General features: G+C 35.1%; 1 protein-coding gene across 1 annotated transcript in view; it reads right to left on the bottom strand.

Moving 5' to 3' along the window:
- The window catches only part of BIRC6 (baculoviral IAP repeat containing 6), a gene marked incomplete at its 5' end in the record, with an annotated part of 244882 nt that overhangs the window by 56511 nt on the left and 174731 nt on the right, over positions 1–13640 (bottom strand). The window contains 4 exon segments of the mRNA XM_082671758.1: positions 7052–7220; positions 8101–8265; positions 10472–10689; positions 12852–13152. Coding sequence (XP_082527884.1) covers positions 7052–7220; positions 8101–8265; positions 10472–10689; positions 12852–13152 — 853 coding nt within the window.

Below are 13640 nucleotides of genomic sequence, written 5' to 3'. Positions count from 1 at the left end.
CATTTAAGAGACAGAGTAATGTATTCCATACCAAAGACATTTCAAAATAGAATACCTTTGACAAACAGGAAAATTCTAGATAAAAGAAACTAATATTTATTGATGAACACTTATGTGTGCCAGATACTCTGAGTGGCCACTAACATGCTCAAAATTTTGGTACTCTGTACTCTTTTACCAAGAATGAAACAGCAGACAGGATCTTGTTTTTGACTCATATGCAGAAATAAAATACATTAAATGCAGGCAAGTGTTTCAGGTTTTATTTGTACTACTCAGATAATTTTTAAGAAAACTGGGGCCATATTATAACACAGTTTGGAATTAAAAACCAAGTGACCTGCAACTTTACTTAGCAGAAGAATCTTGTAAAATCTTCACCCATTTCTGACAGACTCATTATTAAAACAGTGTAAAGAAATGGCAATAAAATACAATATAGCTCAAAAGTTTCAAATGAACTTTACCAAGAAAACCATAAATAAGGATATGATGTTAAGAACTATGTGTTATGACAGCTCAATAATTTCTACTTATTTGTTTCTCAGGCAATGTGTATCAACAAAACAAGCAAAATAACTATTTTCTTAAATGATAAAGTAATATATTTTCTACTGATAAACCACTATATTTTCATGTAACAGTACTAATATAATTTGTAAGCCCTCTACAAACAACAGGCCCTCCTGAATTTGCTGCCCTGAGGCCTGAAAAGATAACAACGGTTCCAACTGTACGTTTACTCTGAAGGATCTTTTTAGTAATAACTTTTGGATTTGAAGAATGTGGTCATATTTAAGACATTTGCCATAACAACAAAATTAACTTTATTCTCTCATAAAATTAAACTTAAATACTGAATTTTTGAGGAATATAACCTAAGATATATCCCAAAGATATATTGGATTTTAACCCCAAATCCATTTTCCTGAGGAAAATCAGGTGGTATAAGAAAGCTTGCAATAATGGCTTTTGTCCCATTATAGCTAGTTACAGAACTACCATACCAATATTATGAAAAAGAGGAAATTTTAATACTAGTATATACTATCACTTAGCTAAGACAACCAAGCCAAATTAGTAGATACTTTATAATGTTCTCAATAAAAACAAAAGTTTTGTGCTTGTTCTCCTTTATTCCTTCCTTTAACATATCACACGTATTCATTTCTCTCTTCCATAGTGAAAAAATCCATTTATATCTTTTTTAAAATTTGAAAATATGTGAGCTTAGTAATGGCCACATCACAGCTAAACAGTAAAACGTGGGCAACTGAATAAATTTCTCTGGATTTCATTTGCTCTTTCCTAATCTGACACTATGAAACACGCACTAAAAAGGTAGAGATTTTATAACACTTTGATAAAGAGTTTCCAGCATGCTCTACTATATTAATGGCAAGTAATTTAATGTGCTCAGTGGTGTTGTTTTCTGAAGACAGGAACATGTCATTTTCCAAAACGGGAATGAGAATGATAAGGGTGAGAGACTCTAAAGTAACATTTTACCTGCTAATTCTCACATTCATACAGTTTTACAAAGTATTTCTAGCAATGAAATGAGATCGCCATCTAGTGGCCAGTGGGGTAACTGAAGGCTTACTCAATAGCGTGTATGTAACTGACAGCAGCCTGAGGAAAAATGATCCTCGTTCACAACGCAGCTTTCAAAATAACATGGCTGTGACAAATGGAACTCAGAATGTTGGGAGAGAGAAATTAAAATGAGCACATCCTTCATATGAATATTCTCCTATCTACCTAAGAAATCTCATGAAAATAACTACTTTCTTCCTTTTAAGATTTTTATCATTCCTTTTAAAAATGATACTAGAGATAAAAATAGCCTAATACAAACATATAAATCACTTATTTGTTTCAGTTACCTACCTTGAAGCTGTGGCTTCAAATTCACTGTTCTATACACAGAGTTACCTTAATGAGCATTGTTCGCCTCAAGTCTCACTCATTCACTACTTGTGCTGTGTGCACCCTTTGTTTCTATGAAAAAAAAAAGGCTCCTAAAAAGCAATTAAGTAGTCAAAGCAACACCTCAAAGGCTAAGAGGGAACATAAAGTGGATCTCTTGACGAGAAAATAAAAATCTTAGATCATTTAAAAAGTGGCATGTCGGGCTTCCCTGGTGGCGCAGTGGTTGAGAGTCCTCCTGCCGATGCAGGGGACACGGGTTTGTGCCCCGGTCTGGGAAGATCCCACATGCCGCGGAGCAGCTGGGCCTGTGAGCCATGGCCGCTGAGCCTGCGCGTCTGGAGCCTGTGCTCCACAACGGGAGAGGCCACAGCAGTGAGAGGCCCGCGTACCGCAAAAAAAAAAAAAAGGTGGCATGTCGTCTGCCAAAGTGGACTGGTAAGGCTGATAAGAATAAACTGAACGTTCATAAAATAAAACAGAAAGAAGTCAAAATTTGTGGAAGTGTTAGTGCTGTCCTTACAATGGCAAAAATGGTTTCTCTGGTTCGTGATAAAGTGCCTGCAAAGACTGAAAAAGCATCAAGTTTGTGACTAGAGGACATGTCACAGAAGCATATCCCCGTTGAAGGCAAAACCATGTGTGAAAAAGCACTTGGCCTCTATGAGCACTACTGTGAGGGGGTTGAGGAGAGCTGAGGAGAGGAAGTTCAAGGCTAGTAAAGGATGGTTGGCTAGCTACGGAAAGTGCTACAGTCTTAAGAACTTAAAGAGCACAGGAGAATCGGCATTCCCAGAAGAGCTCAAGAAACTCACAGAAGAGAAAGGCTATCTTCTAGAGAAAGTCTTCAACTGTGATGAAACAGGCTTATTCGGGAATAAGATGTCCAATCATACCTACATCCATAACGGTACCAAGCAGGCCGCGGGGGCTCTAGGCCTGGAGAGATAGCTTTACTGGTGCTGTGTGGCAACACAGCAGGTCACATGATCAAGCTAGGCCTCATCTATGAAGCAAACAATCCCCAGGCCCTTGAAAACAAAAATTGCCTGCCCGTGTGTTGGCAATGCAACAAGAAAGCTTGAGTGACAGCCATCTTCTTGAGATGGTTCCACCAGTGCTTCATTCCTGAAGTGAAGAAATACCTCAAAGAGAAGGGGCTGCCAATAAGGTCCTCCTCACAATGCTCCCAGCCATCCCCAATGTCTCTGCTTTGCCAACAAGAACATGGAAGTGATGTTTCTGCCTCTTAACACTATCTCACTACCACAGCCACTTGACCAATGGATCATCAAGTGCACTATTGAGGTGACTTACACCCACTTCACCTTCAGGAGGATCCCTGCTGCCCTTGATACTAACCTTGACTTCAGCATCGTGGATTTATGGAAGAGCTTCACAACTATAGATGAAACTGTCCTTATTGCAGAGGCTGCAGATGCCCTAAAGCCCAAGACCGTTAATGCATGTTGGAAGCCATTATGGAGTGGGGTAGTCAGTGATTACCCATTATTGATGCAGAAGTCAGGAATATCTTGAATATTGCAAGTGAAGTTGGTGGAGAAGACTTCACTGATATGATGTGAGGACAACAAGGAACACACAGAAGAACACAGAGAAACCTTTCCCAACAAGGAACTCAAAGATCTACTGAAATCCTTGACAGATGATGATGATGATGATGATGATGCAGCAGAAGATCTAGAAGAGGCAGGGCTATCAATCTGGACACTTGAAAAATTTGCAGCAGTTTTTCAAAAGGTGGAATTGTTAAAGGATATGATCCTGAGTACATCCTCCAATGGAATGAAACCTCCGTGTCACCCGAGGGATAACAACATAAGTACAACCACTGCAAGATTTGTTTGATGATGCAAAGAAAAGAGGAAACAGCTTACAACAATGTTTCTAACTAAAGCACGTGCAATTGTGAAGACTTGATCTTCAATACTTCAAGACCCTCAGCTCACAACCTCCACACATCAAGACATCATTATTATTGGACCTCCTCCAAAGTATCAACATCTGCAATTAGAAGCTGGTTCTTCCAACACAGATGTCCTGTCAGTAGGTTCAAGTTAGCCTGATGTCTCACTGCTTACCTACATGCTACACATCTGTCGCCTCACCATAGGCATAAGACAGCAGTCATCATCATCATCACATGACGGTTAACAAAAGAGAAGAACCAGGGTTTTGGTGAGTGTTAACACAGTGTGTGTGAGAAAAAGAAAAAATTTATATTTTCTCTATTTATAACTATATTTTCTATATGTACTTAGATTTTAAACATTCTATGTATTTCTCTTTCATTAAATGAAAGCAGTCTGTATGTGCTGAAAGGAAGAAACTATGTTGTTGTTGCTGGTGTGTACTATGTAGTTAGGTCTATGATGAGTGTCTCTGTACTGAACCTGTAGACTCTTTTCTTGTCACTATTCCTTAAACAATACAGCATAACAACTATTTATGTAACATTTACATTGTGTTAGGTATTATAAGTAATCTAGAGTTGATTTAGAGCATACGGGAGGATGTGCAGAGCTTATATGCAAACACTATGCCATTTGATATAAGTGACTTGTGCTCCTGTGGATTTTGCTTTTGGTGGAGGGTCCTGGAACCAATCTCCCAAAGGTTAACTATATTTTACTACAGCTCTTGAAAAAGCTTATTACATTCGGCTTGTGTTTTTGCATATCATCTGCTAGCAACGTAAGCAAGCCATTGAATATAACATCTCACACGAAATTATTAGCACTGCTCTCACACTTAAAAACCAACTTGCTGGATATGCTATAAAATAGTCTGTATTCTGTATAAATGTCAATATCATGAAAGACAAAGAAAAGTTGGGAACTTTTCTGGATTAAAGGAGAACAAAGATATGACAATTACATGAAGTAACAGATTCTGTATTGGATGCTGTACCTTATCCCAACCCCTCAAATGGCCAAAAATAATATTCTACAGACCAATGACAAAACTGGAAAATGGACTTAAGACTAATTTTATAAAATAAGAATTTTACTAAGTTCTGAGAAGACTGACTAGATAATTTGTTCAGATTTTAAAATGTCACTTTAAAAATTAGCGTTTTAACCAAAATTGATATTTACTAATATATTAAGTTACATTTTCTTGAAATACATCTATAACTCATATTTAGAATATTCTAAATGGGCATACTTAAATGATATACCTTGTTCCTTAAAAACTATGGATTGAATATATCCCAAGTTCCAAAAAATTTTCTCTGATAAATGAAAACATCATTTAAGAGGTGTTCTGCCAATTATCTGACCTACTTATCTTAACTAAGTTAATTATTTTATATTAATTTACCTTAACTTAAAATCTTATTTCAAAATAATTTTTGTAATGTGGTTACAAAATGTGGTTCAAATATAAATGTGGTTCAAATATAAATCTATCAATTAAAATTATACCACTATCAATTAAAATTATACCACTATCAATTAAAATTAAAATTATACCACTGGACAAAGTACCAGATTCAAGCATATAAATCTCAACCTTGGGCAAAGAAATGTCTTTACTCTGGGAAAGTAATCACAAAGGAAAGGCAAACGTTAAATTCCTAAAGTAGTTCCGAGACAGACTACCTTAAGTCTCTGCAATTCCATATGTTTACCAGAATCAAGGCGTATTTATTAAAATACACACTTAACAGAAAGTGCACCTACTTGAATAGACTATTTTAAACAGTAAAAGTAAGTAATACCAGATTTCCTTTTTGATTCTGAACCATAAAGATAAAAGCTCAGTGTTACACAAGGACTGAATTTCCGAACAAGACAAAATTAAAAATTTCTGAGAGGTCATACAGTTTGAAAGTAAAAGGATTAATAATATTTTAACAATGTGGAAGGAAGTAAAGAGAAACCTTATCTTACTCTGTTCAATTTTTCTAAACGATTTAATGTTAAATTGCGGCACTGATCTGAAATACTTAAGTTTACAGCTCCAAATATTTTACTTAATCAAAAAATATATTGTGCATTTGACATCTATTTTTTCAAAAAGACAAGTCTGATGGATCAAACAGGTCAATCTAAAAAAAAAAATCAATTACATAACACCTCAATATTTTTATGAAAAAGTTTGAGGTAGGCTAGGAAATGGTGTGTTTGGAATCACAATAAACTTTTCAAAGTGGAGAATATGGGCAGTAATCCCTTCTCAAATACGAGTACATTTTCCATCCATCCAGTTGCATTTGAACTGCTACCACAAATCAAAATAAACTACTTCAAGATTCATTTCCATTGCTTTCCTTACCTATTCTTCCTTAATAATATAATTAAATGTGTAAGTGTTTATTTTCTTGAGTAAGAATATGAATAAAAGCAGAGATAAGAAGCAGAGCAAATATTTTAAATTTTAAAATGAATAAATAAAATTAAAGGTCCTGGCTAAAAGGAAATGTTAACTGTTTGTTTTTCTTGGCAATACTTGTATGTCACTGAGTGTCTAAATAAAACATAAACTTTCTATTCTTATTTAGGAAAAGAATACATTTCTTGGAAGATAATTCCACAACCAAGAAAATAATGAACTAGTTTCAATCAATAATCAATTGTATATTGACAAAGTAAGTAACTATGGTACTTTTATTACTGAATTTGTAAAAACTAATACCCATTGTCAAGTATCTATGGACTTGAATAATTCATCTATCTGCCTTTCTTCAAATAACTACTGTTTGAGAAAACCATTAAAAACACATAGAAATTCAATTAATCGTATTCAGATCAGAATATTGTCATGAAACTGCTAGCCTTTGCCCTATCATTTTCAGTTACAGGTTATTAAAAGAAAAAAATGTATTTTCACAGTTGAAAACAAAGGGATAATGAAAACTTTTATTTATGTTATAGATGACTACATAGTAACAAATTAGGGGCCCCCTAAAACAACTAACTGTTTCTCAAATAATTTTAAGAAATAAATCCATCAAACTCACACCTATATATATCAGTGAAGGATAATTTCAAATATTCAATTGAACCTTATTATTTAAACTGATAATGATAAAATAAGTAAACAAAAGTAATCATCCACTAAGATATTTCAAAGGACTAGTTACAGTGTGATTTACCTGAGTCATTTCGTAGATAAGATGACATGGCTGGGATGAGGCAGGACTGACTGAGAAGCTCTAGAAGAACAGATGGAAGGGCATTACTGTTCTGTCCTCTACTCTCGTGAGATGACTGAGCTTCTCCATTTACAGCACCACTTGCAGGATTTATATAACTTGCAAGAACCTAAAAATAAAAATTGTTGGATTTAAACTGTGTTCTATCTTTGTAGTTTAAAAGCCCATATTTTATGTTAGTCAATCTGAATACCAAGAGAATGTATTTTCAACTCAATCAATGCCTCATACTACATGTTTTAAAAATGACGTTTTTTCTTTAGATTTTCAAAAGAGGGTATGCTTTCCATGATGACGTACTGTATGACCAGACATACAGAAGCAATCCACCTAAGAACATGAACTTAAAAGCTTAGTAGGAACTCTGAGATTATTTATTTCATTGAATAGATTCAGTTTATAGTTTGAGGGTGATGGAATCTTAGAATTTTATACAAGAATAAGCTTATCATCCTAGAACTGCAAAAATTATGTTCAAAGACTTCACCAATGCTCTAAAAAAAAAAATGGACAACTAATTTTAGTCAATTAGTTGATCCAGGAACAAAAGCTAATCTTTAAGAACGTACTCTTCTCATTTCTGTGGTACTGAAGACTTTATAAGCTAGTTCACCTTGCCCAGTTCTAGAAAACTTATAGAACAATGTGAGAAACAAAGATAAAAAAAATAGATTTTTTTAAAGAGTCCAGATATAGCACTTTAGATGAGAAGTTGACCAGAAGAAAGTAGACATGGCACAGTCCAGTTATTTGATAATTTCATCTTTGTCACTTTCCTCTCAGTGAAGAAGCTAAGAGGGAAGAATTTAGAGTTACAAGTAGGGAAGAGAAATCTCTGTCCAGTATCTTAAATGTACTGAGAGCAAGGAGTACAATGGGCTGTATAAAAGTAGCTTAGGATGAGATGGATAGTCAACAATAGTTAAAAATCAATACAACAACAAAAAATTTAACTACTATCACTGACAATATCAACTTTGCAAATATACCTGCAGGAGACAGGTAACATGTTCCTCTTCCAGCCTCTGTTTAGTTAAGGCTTGTTCCACATCCCATCCAGAAGCTGTAGAGCCTGTTCCAAAGCCAGTCCCTTTGGCCCAATAGAGCTGCTGTTCCTCTGTTGATGTAGGGTTGTGAGAGCTTGATACTGGTGGCTTATAACAAAAAATTAAAATGTATTACTATTTGGTTTCATTTATCATCAAAAATTTATCAGTAGAAATTTAAATAGTTTAGCTGCTATGGAGAACAGTTTGGCACTCCTTAAAAAAATTAGACAAAGAAAGACAATGTGACCCAGCAATTCCACTCCTAGGTATACATCCAAAGACATAAAAACTGATACTCAAACAAATACGTTACTCTTATGTTCATAGCAAGACCATTCACAATAGCCAAAGGGTCAGCCCAAAAGCCCACCAATGGCTGAATGGATAAACAAACTGTGGTTTATACATACAATGGAATATTATTCAGCCATAAGGAATAACGAAGTTCTGATACATGTTACCTGGATGAAACTCAAAAACATTATGCTAAGTCAAAGAAGACAGACACAAAGCTAACATGTTGTATGATTCCATTTATATGAAATATCCAGAGTAGGTAAATAAACAGAGACAGAATGCAAAGTATAGCTGTCAAGGGTTAGGGGAAGGGAAAAATGGGGAACAAATGCTTATATTTAAGAATAGATAAATGGGGACTTCCCTGGTGGCGCAGTAGTTAAGAATCCACCTGCCAATGCAGGGGACATGGGTTTGAGCCCTGGTCCAGGAAGATCCCACATGCCGTGGAGCAACTAAGCCCGTGGGCCACAACTACTGAAGCCCACGCGCCTAGAGCCCGTGCTCCACAACAAGAGAAGCCACCGCAATGAGAAGCCCACGCACCGCAACAAAGAGTAGTCCCCACTCCTTGCAACTAGAGAAAGCCTGCCCGCAGTAACAAAGACCCAACACAGACAAAAATAAAAATTAATTAATTATTTTTTAAAAAGGATAAATGAAACTTTAACAATGTTTCCCAGGAATAGATAGGTCAAAGCATTTTAGGGCCTAAAGAGTCAATAACTCAAAATTAAACAGAGAAAACAGTGAAAGGAATAGGGATATGAGCCAAATCTTTTAGGATGAATCTATAATGGTGTCATATGTTTTCAATTAAAGGAAACTTCAACTGAGTAATGTAGACTGGCTCACCCCTGTTTTGCCATTGCTAAAGAAGCTAAGAAATCTAATAATCACCTGTCAGTTTATATAAAGCATGCTTATTTAATTTTAGAACTAAATTAAACTTTGAATACATTGAAGTTTTTGTCATAAAAACTCTTAAGAGTGATTACTCCTTTGTTATCTTGAAGTGTTTTTGAAGTATCAAACTAAGATTAAATCACAAAACCATATATATTTGAAGATTTTATTCAAAGTTTGTCAGATTTCCAGTTAAAGACAGATTTGCTTGGAGACTGGCTAATATCAGAATCACTGAAATTATTTTCCTAAATTAAGGGTTGAACAAGGACTATTTTTCCTAATAATTTATCTTCTTCCTTCTTATTTGGTGTCATTTCCTAAAACAGTCTCTGTTAGGTGATGCCTTGATATTTTTTCCGTTGAGCTATTGTTCACTGTATTCCTTCTTTTTAATTTTTGCCACGGTCAAAAAAAATAAAATGTTAATGAAATGCCGTATTTTCTACTCTGTGAGAGGTAAACATGGACAGATGCTTCAGTTTATTAAAGTCTAATTAATAATTGTCTTTCTAAAAAGTTTTATATATTTTATGAGATGTCTTACACATCTTTTTCAGATTTATTTATAGATATTTTCTTTTTCTTTTGGCCGTGCCACCCAAAGGATGTGGGATATAGTTCCCCGACTAGGGATTGGAAGCACAGAGTCTTAACCACTGGACCCCCAAAGGAAGTCCGACATTTTCTATTTTTGATACTATTCTAAAAGACATCTTTAAAAAGCTCATTTGGGACTTTATTGGCGGCGCAGTAGTTAAGAAACCACCTGCCAATGCAGGTTCAGTCCCTGGTCCGGGAAGATCCCACATGCGGCGGAGCAACTAAGCCTGTGTGCCACAACTACTGAGCCTGTGCTCTAGAGCCCGTGAGCCACAACTACTGAGCCTACGTGCCACAGCTACTGAAGCCCACGCACCTAGAGCCTGTGCTCCACAACAAGAGTAGACACCGTGATGAGAAGCCCATGCGCCAAAGGGAAGAGTAGCTCCCGCTCCCCTCAACTAAAGAAAGCCAACACGCAGCAACGAAGACCCAACACAGCCAAAAATAGATATAAATAAAATGACACCTTCTTTAAAAAAACAACAACAACAACTGAACCTACCTCTGTTTGATTGAGGCTAGAGTTTGGAACTCGTGGGGCATGGTGGCTCAGAGCAGAGAGACAAACAAGTATGAGGTGTAGTGCTCCAATTTCCAATGCCATCCTCCGCAGAAGCACACCATCGTCAGTCGTCAAAGGTGTAGTGCTAAACAAGCTACGAAGGACATGGAAAGGAAGGGTTGGGAGCACATTGGCTGATGGAGATTGCAGGATATGACCTAGATTAAAAGGAGAAGAGAACTCAAAATTAAAAATATTTAAAAACACAATAAGGAACAACACACAAGCTCACAAATTTATAATGGCAATGTAATATAAAATTATTTCATTATACTTATTAGAAAGCAACCACAAAATAATATCAGAAATAGTGATATCTTAATCTTTAATATTAAAGTGTCTAGAAAAGCTCAGTAAGAAGACATCAGATACATAAACTCCAAAAGAAAGTTGAAATATACTCATATGATAAAAGTTACAGACTGTCAAAATTATTATAATCTAGAATTTAAGCAAAAACTAACAACTAAAAAAGAAGCATTAAAAGTTTCTTACAAGAGTATGAAAGTAACTGCTTGCCTTGGAAGTAGTTTCAACCATGAATGCAAGAGTGTAACAATTTTGTTTTGTTTGCAATAAAGTTTTGTGCTATGTTCTAGCTAGGGAGGAGCCTTAAATGTAAAAAAACAAAACAAACAAACACCCACTCCTAAATGAATGGGAGATGAGACTACTGTAAAAAGGTATGTCAGAATTATGCTTTTTAATAAACATTCATTGTATATTCACTAGAAATAGTTTGAAATGACCTAAAGACAATTCTTTTTCCTTTTTAGTGTTACACCTACTATCTCATAATGGAGTCCTAAAATACTGTGGTTCTTATCCCTCTAGGTACTTAAAAAATCAGATGAAGCAATTAGAAATTCCCGATCTATTAAAATAAGTATATACAATTTATATATGAAACCAAACAAGCAGGACTTATTTAGTATATAGACACTGTAATTTAATAACAATTATTACAAAAATATTTAAAATTATGTCAACATTTTTGAAGAATTCCATCAATATGAAAATACAAAAGAAAAAGTCCATGCAATGAATATTCAACAGCTTCAGTTATAGGATTCACGAATAAATTCATATAATTTTATTGGATTATATATACTTCGTTGTACAGGGTTTAAAAGTGTATACTTTCTAAATGGCATGTGAAAGATATCACCTCTAATCAAAACCACATGAGTTTAAAGTAAGATTAAAAAATACTAATTATCAAATGTAATGGTAATTGAAGAATTAGAGGTAAACCAAATGAAAATGTACTTGCTAGGCTACCCTATGATTTTTCTTTGTTTCTTCTATTAACACAACTGCCAGCCCAATGGAAATAATCACCATAGCTTTCTATTATTATTCTCTATTATTATTATATTATGAAATAGACTATCATATAGTATATTGTTATAATATTTTCTTCATTCTGTTCTCTTTTTTTTTGCGGTACGGGCCCAGCCCCTCTGCAGCACGTGGGATCTTCCCGGACCGGGGCACGAACCCGTGTCCCCTGCATTGGCAGGCAGACTCTCAACCACTGCACCACCAGGGAAGCCCCATTCTTTTCTCTTTAATCTAAATATTGCTACCAGATTCACTGAAGAATTCTTTAAAAAGATTCTCATCATATCACTACTTCACTTAACATATTTTAATAAATTTTAATTACTATTTGGAATAAAATCTGAAGTTCTTAAGAAGCCTTTCCATGATCTGTTATCAATAACAACTTTTTAAATGAGTTCTCAGTCCTGCTTTATGCAAATTTCATCAGCCAACTTATCCCCTCTCATATGAGCATATAAACACTGCTCAAATCATTCCTTCCTTCTGAAATAACCATTCTCAACCTACACTGACAATTTCCTTCAAGGCCCCACTAAAAACTACAATGCTGTTTTATTCACATTGCTGGGTAGTAAGGAAATGATCTCACACTTGTAAGCCTCCATAATACTGTACTTCTCTCAAGGCTTTTATAACTTGCTAAGTCTATATGCGTATATACATTCCTCATTGCTATTACTGGAACACATTAGCTACTTGATGGCAGGATCTAAATACCTGCTTCATCTTTAAATGCCTCCAACGGTGCCCAGCAGTTTTGTAAGCACTCAATATATAACTTTTGAATGAATAAAGAAGTGAAAATGAAGCTTCTTTAGGATTTATTGTATCTATTATTGGAACTAAGTTGCCAATAAGAAATTATCTAGTAGCTAAACTATGAAATAAATAAATGATGAATAATAGGTAATGATCTGAGTAATTTTACACAACCTACCTACATTAAATTTCATTAATAACACTAAACACTTACTTCCTTCTCCATCATCTGTCACTCCCAAAACCAAGCGAAGAAGGCACTGGGCATGTTTTCTTTCTTTTAGTAGCACTTCAGCATAGCCCGGAAGACGAAGAAATAATCCAAAAGCAGCCAAAGAATGGGCAGGTATGGGAGACATGGTCTGTACTGCTGACTTGATAGGTGGAGGTTCAGCAGCAATGGTTTCTGGTGCTTCATAAACTAATTCCCCTGATTGTTCAATAGTCACCCATTCAAACTGATCACTATCCTTTGGTTTCTCCTGAGTGGTAGATGTTACAACTGGAGCACTCACCTAAAGAAAAAACAATTTTGTTCGGCTATTTGTATGTTTCAACATCAGATTCAAACTAAAGACTTGAATTCAAATGATCTCCTTAAAATATAAGAATATAAAAATCAATAAAGGATGTAGAACTGATCACTTTGGTGTATACCTGAAACTAACACATTGTTAATCAACTATACTCCAATATAAAATAAATTTTTAAAAAAAAATCAGTAAAAGGACATGTTTTTTAAAATGAGTTACATGATACCATGAGTATGGTGGTGTCTGCCAAGTATCTCTACTCTAAAAATGACTATTTTCTCCTTTGGAATTAGTTAAGTATCTGTAGACAGGTTCTTTGAGACTATATAAATACCCTGTTTTGCACTAAACTTTGATCATTAGAGTTAGCATTTTTATGCTGTGTGAAATAATAATTATTACAGTGGTTGCCAAATGGTGATTTTCTAATTCTACCATTCCTGCTACATTAGTTGGCACTGAACTGTTCA

Source organism: Grampus griseus (assembly GCF_964374135.1).
Source record: "Grampus griseus genome assembly, chromosome: 15".
Lineage (NCBI taxonomy): Eukaryota > Metazoa > Chordata > Mammalia > Artiodactyla > Delphinidae > Grampus > Grampus griseus.
The sequence above is the reverse complement of the archived record's forward strand: the minus strand, read 5'-3'. Positions and strand labels throughout refer to the sequence as shown.